The sequence below is a fragment of the Melanerpes formicivorus genome, unplaced genomic scaffold, assembly GCF_026170545.1.
Source record: "Melanerpes formicivorus ecotype bairdi unplaced genomic scaffold, bMelFor1.0.p_v2 SCAF_26, whole genome shotgun sequence".
NCBI classification, from domain to species: domain Eukaryota; kingdom Metazoa; phylum Chordata; class Aves; order Piciformes; family Picidae; genus Melanerpes; species Melanerpes formicivorus.
The window spans coordinates 15,001-22,500 of NW_027142378.1; the positions used below are offsets into that span (position 1 = coordinate 15,001).

A 7,500-nucleotide genomic window follows, 5' to 3' on the forward strand; every position below is an offset into this window, starting at 1 on the left:
CTCCCTCTCATGGCCTACCCCTTCCAGAGCCCGCTGGGCGCCCCGTCGGCCTCCTTCCCAGGGAAAGACCGTGCCTCCCCCGAATCCCTCGACCTGACCCGGGAGACCACCAGCCTGAGGACCAAGATGTCATCACACCATATGAACCACCACCCCTGCTCGCCAGCCCACCCCCCCAGTGCCGCTGAGGGCCTCTCCTTGTCCCTCATAAAGTCTGAGTGCGGCGACCTGCAAGACATGTCTGAAATCTCTCCCTATTCAGGAAGTGCAATATCCTTTTCAAAAGATGAGCCTGTGGGAGAGGACAAGGGGCTGTTCCTGTGCCCCAGGGCTGCCCCTGGGTGCTGAAGGAGCAGGGTGCTCATGGGGGAGCAGGCAAGTGTCTTGGCAAGGCCAAATAAAATGCTGAGTGTTGACTGATAGCACTCCTTCATCAACAGTGTTCATGTAAGAAAGCCACCGTCGCTCCTCCAGCATTTTAGACCACCCCATGAGGTCAGGGAGCCATCCAAGCCCATGATCTGGGTGCCAGTCGGTTTCCCTGGGCTAGTGTATCCTTCCCCAGGTGGGGAAGTGATGGAGGGGGTGGCTACCCTCGGCTGAAACCCATCCAAGCCACATCTGCCTCCTTTCTCAGCTGTGCCAGGCCTGTGCAACCATGTTAATGGTGGTGTGGCTGTGGCTCTCACAGAGCCATGGTCCAGTCATTTGTGTGCCTTTAGCTCTCAAGTGTGTAACAGAAATGAAGCACAAAAGATACAGGTACTGATATATTCAGGCTGCATCAAGTTCTTTCCCCCACCCAGAGGTCTGTTCCTCAGCCCTTGTGCAGCTGCCTGCTATGCATGATTAACCTCTGTTCAGCCATACACAGAAATCTTTTGTCCTAACATACACAAAGCAAATTATTTTGGAAAGCTAGAGAGAACAATTAAATATAAAACTTCAGCTGTATGAAATTTACAGGACACTTCCTCTGCTTAAAAAAAAAAAAAAAAGAAAGAAAAAAGAAAAAGATTATAACAAAATCTCTCTTTTTTTAACTCAACAGTAGGCTTTAGTTAAGGGGGGGAAAAAATTCTCTGTTTTTATTTAGGCATATCCAGACATAGTAATGATTTTTTTTTTTTCCCTTCCCTTGGAAACCAGTACTAGATTCTTTTTTCTTTTTTTATTGTTTTTGCTTTTGTAGGAAGAACAGTTCCCACTCCTTTCATCTTTTCTCTTAGCATGCTTTTTCGTCAGAAGATTTTTCTCCCAAGTACACTTGTATTAAAGGTGAATAAAGTGCCATGCCCGCGCAATGGCAAAATTGATGATTTGGCGTGGGGAGTAGATCGATGGGTTTTTTCCCCCAGATCCAAGATGCAAGCAGAAGGCAACAGCCCAAGCACAGAGCCTTAGATGCAGCTAATTTAATTCCTAAGTTGATGAGAGTAATTGTTACTGAGTAGGTCTGCCCCTCCTTGAGTAATGGTAGTAACGCTGAGGAACTTGTTCCCTTTCTGGGAGTGTCATGCGAAGGCAAATGCGCAAGGCTGTGCCCCATCGCTGGGCATCTTCTAAGTCATTAATAACTCTGGTGGGTTTAGATTGTTAACCACTTTCTGTAGACGTTTTAAATCCTGAGGAGGGGGCTGGCAGGGCTCAGGACTTGCTGGTTAGGTAGACTTCCTGTCCCCTCCCACAGCAGTGGGCATCACTGGGTCCAGAGACCATCACCACCAGTCTTTTATCTAACTTAGGGCAAGTTTGAGTCAGAATCTGCTGCTTTCTGACCTATATGAATAGCCTCATTTCTACAGGGAGAAGCATTCCTGGGTTGAAATCATCTTCCTTACCTGTTGATGTTTTTCAAGAGCCAGCTGATAGTGAGCATGATGTTTGAGGGACCTTTTTCCCAAAAGAGGATCTTCCTGTTGCATTTATAGCAAGGAAATCTCCTCACTGTATACAGTGTATGGCAAAACAGAGGAGTAGGTCTAAATCCAGCATCAACTCAACAGTTACTGCCAGGTACTTTTTAGAGATTCAAACCAAAAACCTCTCTTGCATGTTGAAATGCAAGCTGCAATGTTTGGAAAGCAGGCCTGAGGTCAACAAGAGTGGCAGCTGAGGTCAAGACTGAAGACAGGGTAATTAAGTAATTTCTACCAAACAGTTCCATGGCATACTAATTGTTTTTGTATAAAAATAGTTCTTCCATCCTGGGAGAGGAGCAAGCAGAAGTGAAAAATGCCAAGCATGTGAACTTTTAGTAGTAGTTCTAGAGCTGCACTTGATCCTGTCTACCTGTGGAGCATCTCTTCCTCGCCCTGCTGTGTCTCCTCCTTTGTCTTGCTTGTTCTTGCTGGCGGTTGCTAATGGAGCTTGTTATTTCTGCCAAAATGAGGATGTACGTTTCCCACTGCTCTGAGGCTTATCCAGGGGAAATGCTAAGTCCTAGAGTGGCTTTCTTGCCCCACTTCTTCCCTTGCCATTGTGAAAGCACTCTGACTTTCCTACCAAGATGCTGTTGCAGGCTGAGTTTGATCTGGGTTTAGGTACCAACCTGTTGGGACAAGCAGATTTATCAACTATCTCTTCTACACAACGTGTGCCCTGGTATACAGCTCAGCTGTGGCTATGGATGTTTTTCCCTTCTAGCAGTGGCTCGTTTGTCCAGGCAGCTTACAGTTTCCAGGGAAAGGCACAGTATGGAGGTTGTTTTGTTTGTAGTCAGTTCTGTTGTGGCACTTTCATTTTACATGGGTGAATGTGCACGCATAGGGAATATATTTCTTGAGAGAAACAGATATTCTCAACAGAAAGCAACATCTGTTTTCCTGGACAATACAGCCAGGATGAGAACATAAGACTAGGAGATATAGCCAAGTTCAGGTTTTACTAGTAAGCTAAACCACTGAACTAGCCTGGCTTTTCTTTGTTGTTACTGGGGTTTTTTGTTGTGGGGTTTGGGGGTTTGGGGGGAGGGAGTGTGGTTATTTATTTCTTTCCTCCCCTCCTTTTCTTCTTTTTGGTTGTTTGCTGTGGTTGGTTTGTTTGGGATTTAGCCATGTTGGTTTGATTTATTTTTCCTTTTTTTCATTTGGGGGGAGTTTTGGGTTTGTCCTTATATTATTTTTTTTACCTTTTTTGTTGTGTTTTGTTTTGGTTTTTTTAAACCAACTCTTCTACAACATATCTGCTCACTCCTCCTTGCTGAGTGGCAGAAGGAAATGGTTAATGTTTGCATATGTTGCTAAACAAGATAAGATGCACCTGCAGCGTGAATTCCCGTCTTGGTCATGAATGCAGTCTGTATCTTTGCAAACTAATCTGTTTAATCAAATATTAAGTTTTATTCAAATTGCAAAAGAAACAGACAGCGAATTGTTTTTGCTGCAAGGTCTTCCTTTGTCACGCATCCTCTTTGCATCTCAAGAAAAAAAATAGCCTTGTTCAGCCCCCCCAAAACATTTGCATAGCTCAAAACTGGAGCACAACAGTAGTTTGTGTGCTGTCAAGACATCTGTAAAGGTGAAGAAGTTCAGGGTGCTTTCCCTGGCAGGAGGGCTTTAAAACATCAGGGAAACTTTCTGCAGTTTTACTTATTTCTCAACAGATTTCTGATCCAACTGGAATGAGTTTCCCAGTCCCAGTATGTGAAAGCTGTAATTAGTGAATTACATTTTGAAATGAGGAGTTATTACATCTGAATAGAATTAAACTAATTAAACTTTAAAAAAAAAATTAATAAAAATTATAAAAAGTGATTGTGCAGCAAGCTGGAGAGCTCCATGCTGGTAAAACCTGGGTGATCAACAAATACTTTCTAGCCAGCCTGTTCTTTGGAGGGTCTTGAAGATGCTCTGAGATACAGCCATTTGGAACTTTGCTGATTAAAAACACCTGAGGTGTAACTTTAGGAGCAGCTTGGCTTTGCTAGCACAGATTTTTTTACCTGATACAGCCTATTCTTACCTCTTTCCATCAGCTTAATACATCTGTGGGCTAGAAAAGCCTGTTAGAGTATTTGTGGGAGCTCAGGTTGAGACTATGAGGAGTAAAAGGTCATCTCCACTGAACAATATTTTTGCAAAAGAGGAGCACTACCTGGGAGGACTGAAGTGCAAATGAGTCAGATGCTGTGGAATACTACTCCAGTGTGCTTCTCCAGTTAAAACACACAAGAGCATGTCTGTGTTCTGTTCCTGTTCTTTCACTTCCTATTTCTTATCCTTTTGCCTTTTTGCGTTAGGTGAGGCTCTGCTGTACTGTGTAAACTCACAACACTGAGACGCTAAGGTTGTTTGAACACCGCTTTAGGTTCAGCTGCAGTACACTGTTCCTCTGATCTTTTATGTTCCTGAGCAGATGTCTTTCATTAATTTATGGATTTATCATCTTTTCTTTCTCTCCTTTTTTTTTTTTTCCTCCTCCTTTTTTTTTGTTCTTTTCCTTTTTTTTTTTTTACACCTGGCAGCTGGCTCAAGTTTCAGCAGTTATTGTCTATTTTGCATTACCCATAGAATTGAATGTCATCTGTCTTCACAAAGCTATAGCTAAGAGAATTGAGGCAAGCCACATGAGCTGCTGGGACAGAGCTTGTTTGCGTTCCATTCGGCACCCCTCCTCCCTTTACCTCCTTAATATTTATTTGTGCTCGTTTTCTTTCCTGGCCTTGAATGGGGCTTAGCTCGTGTTCGGTACAGCTGTATGTTTACTGAATCTATTTCATCATGAGTCATTGTGCGTGTGTAAGTATCCTGGAAACAGCTAGTGCTTTCTTGGAAGAACAGTTGCTTTTCAGCCCAAGCACTTAAAAAGGAAATTAAGCAATTGGTCAGTTCAGGGCTTTTTTTTTTCCCTTCTGAAATAGCAGTGGGTTATCTAATTCTTAGCTCTTAAGTCCATCATTAACTATTTTCCCCTAGATTATTACAGATCATATCTTTTATCGCAGTAAAGCGTTAACCTTAGGATCAAGATATACAGATTTGTTGCATATTTGATATTGCTTTCAGGCTGCCAAGTACTTAAGAACAAGTATAATTTTTAATAAAAAATGGATTTCTGGGAATCTGAGTCTCAGAACATCTTTTAATACGTGTTTCATTCAGTATCAATATCCTCTGGCATTAGAGCAGAAAATATTTAACAATCCTAAATGCAGAAGGAATCCCAATGCTTAGACAACTGTCTAACATGCTTAAATCCAGCAAATATGAGAGCTTTCTTAAAAAGTTTAAGTCCATCTTTGAGCTCACATTGAAAGAGAATATATGCCAAACCCAGTATTAGCATGTGGTGAGCATCAGAGGAATTGCAAATTAAGGAGACGTAAGGTTCTTTTTTATCTTCCTTTTTTTCCCCCCCCTTTTTTCCCCCCCTGCACTTTTACTGACTAGAATTCCCTTTTGGACCCTCACTTTCCTGAAAGGATCACGTAACAAAATGGATTTCTGGCATAGAAGTTTTGATTTGTCTAAAACTCTTATCACTAAGCAATAGGTGACAGCTTGCTACTATTATTTCACTTACGTATTTTGACAGATGGCACTGCAGAGTGTAATGCTCTTTTAGACTTCTCTATCAGTCTAATGGAGGTAACTGGAGGTTCTTTCAACTTTTCTCTTGGCACAAGAAGTATGTCAGTCATAAATTATCTTCTTTGTAATCATTAAGCATCTAAAACAAAATGCAAGTTCAGCTGAGCTGTTTTCCATGTACTTCCAGATAATAAGAGGTTTTTAAACTAATATTGTCAATGCCTTTTTTTTTGGTTGCTGTTGTTTTTGTTTTAAATGCTACATTTTTCTCAGTCTCAAAATGAACCTTGTAGCTGAAAGAAAGGGAGAGGCTTTCAGTAGATTTCACAAATTAGAGGAAAAAGTAATGCAGCTGAAAAAGCCTAGCTAATCAGCAGCAGCCTGCTGATAAAAATTAGTCTGTGTTTCCCATCTTGAGGCATAGAATGAGATGTTCTGTGCTGATGTGTGCCTGGCTGTAAGGTGGAAGAGGCACCTTGGCTGCAGCACATCCGTTAACTTGGGTGACCTTCCTCTCACTGTAAGGTGTGAACTGGGTGAATTTTTCAACAATTGTGTTTTGGAGAAACAGTCCTTAGAGAAGCTTCTGGGAAGAACCCTTAATTGACCTTGTGGGGGCCACATTGATTTTCTCCACGTGCATCTTCATTTCTGATAAATTATAAAGCCATTAATTTGCTGAGGAAATGGCAGGGCCAGCCTGCGGCACAGATGTGACCAGGGCCGTCGTAGCACGCAGTACACAAAAGAGAGCCAAGAAGCTGGGAGAAAAATCAGCAAGCTGAGATTGTTATGGTTAGCTTCACATTCCCTTGGGAACTCTTTTAGTTGCTTCTGTTTACAGATCTAAAAGGTAATGATGTTTCCAGGATAAATAGGCTGCCTTATAGGGTAAGTGGCCATTTATTGATCTGCTAGCCCACATTTATCGATTGGTTAGCCCCAAATACAGCTTCATTCTCCGAGGAGTTAACTGTGTAAATCAGGAGGCGGCAAGTTTGTGGTGGGGGGGGGAATGGGTGGCAGAGGGGCTCTGCTAGAAATTTCACTTTGATTTGCAAGGTGGCCACTGGAGCAAAGCAGCAGCAGGATTAGAGGGAGTTACTCAAGATGATAAAATTTATTGACATGAATGGAGCAGGTGAAATGCACAGCTTGTGTAAAACATTGCTAACATGATCAGGCACCTCTGATTCTCCTACATGCATTAGTTTTATTTTTGTGCAAGCGGTACAGCAGCGAGAGAAAAATAAACTTCAGCTGGAATTGCAAAGGAGAGGGAGAAAAAGCTTCTGATAAGTTTGCTGCGGCACATGCTTCGTGCATTTGTTTCCTTAGCAACAAGTGAACATACATATGGTACACAAGCCGTAAACTTGCAAGATTCCTGAGACCGGCACCAAAACTGATGGGGAATACGAGGTTTAAGTTACAGGGCCTGAAATCCCTTCTCTAGCAGTTTGACAGAATTTTATGGTGCAGCAGTGTCAATGATAATATTTTCTCCTGTAGTCCAGGCGACTGTAGAGTATTTAAGGGGGCACCTTGCTAGCTGTGTACATTCAGAAACAACTTTCTCAAGACAAGCATTTTCCTTTACTAATTCAATCCTACATGCAGGAAGGCTTGTCACCGAATCACTTGAAAAAGGCCAAGTTGATGTTCTTTTACACCCGGTACCCAAGTTCCAATATGCTGAAAACCTACTTCTCAGATGTAAAGGTAAGAAAAATCTCTTTTACCCCTCTCTCTTCTTACTGCATGCTGTATTTGCTCAGGAAACGGTATCATGTTATCACGTTAGAGGTGAATAATGTTTCTACGTACACAAAGGTTACAGGCTCACTTGTTCTTGTTGAAGAACAAGTTTGTGTCTCAACAAGGAAAGGGGATGTTTTGAAATGAAGAAGGGAAAGAAAATGAAAATGGCAACTTTGGAGCAAAGCAAGAATTATTGTTACAGTAAATT

At 42.1% G+C, this 7,500-nt stretch overlaps 1 protein-coding gene across 3 annotated transcripts in view; it reads left to right on the top strand.

The window, feature by feature from the left end:
- Positions 1–7,500, top strand: part of PROX1 (prospero homeobox 1) — a 52,270-nt gene that overhangs the window by 9,607 nt on the left and 35,163 nt on the right. For all 3 annotated transcript variants that reach the window (XM_068153410.1, XM_068153411.1, XM_068153412.1), the window contains 2 exons: positions 1–270; positions 7,146–7,253. The exon at positions 1–270 is cut by the window's left edge and continues 1,519 nt beyond it. In XM_068153410.1, coding sequence (XP_068009511.1) covers positions 1–270; positions 7,146–7,253 — 378 coding nt within the window. The remainder of the gene's footprint in view (positions 271–7,145; positions 7,254–7,500) is intronic.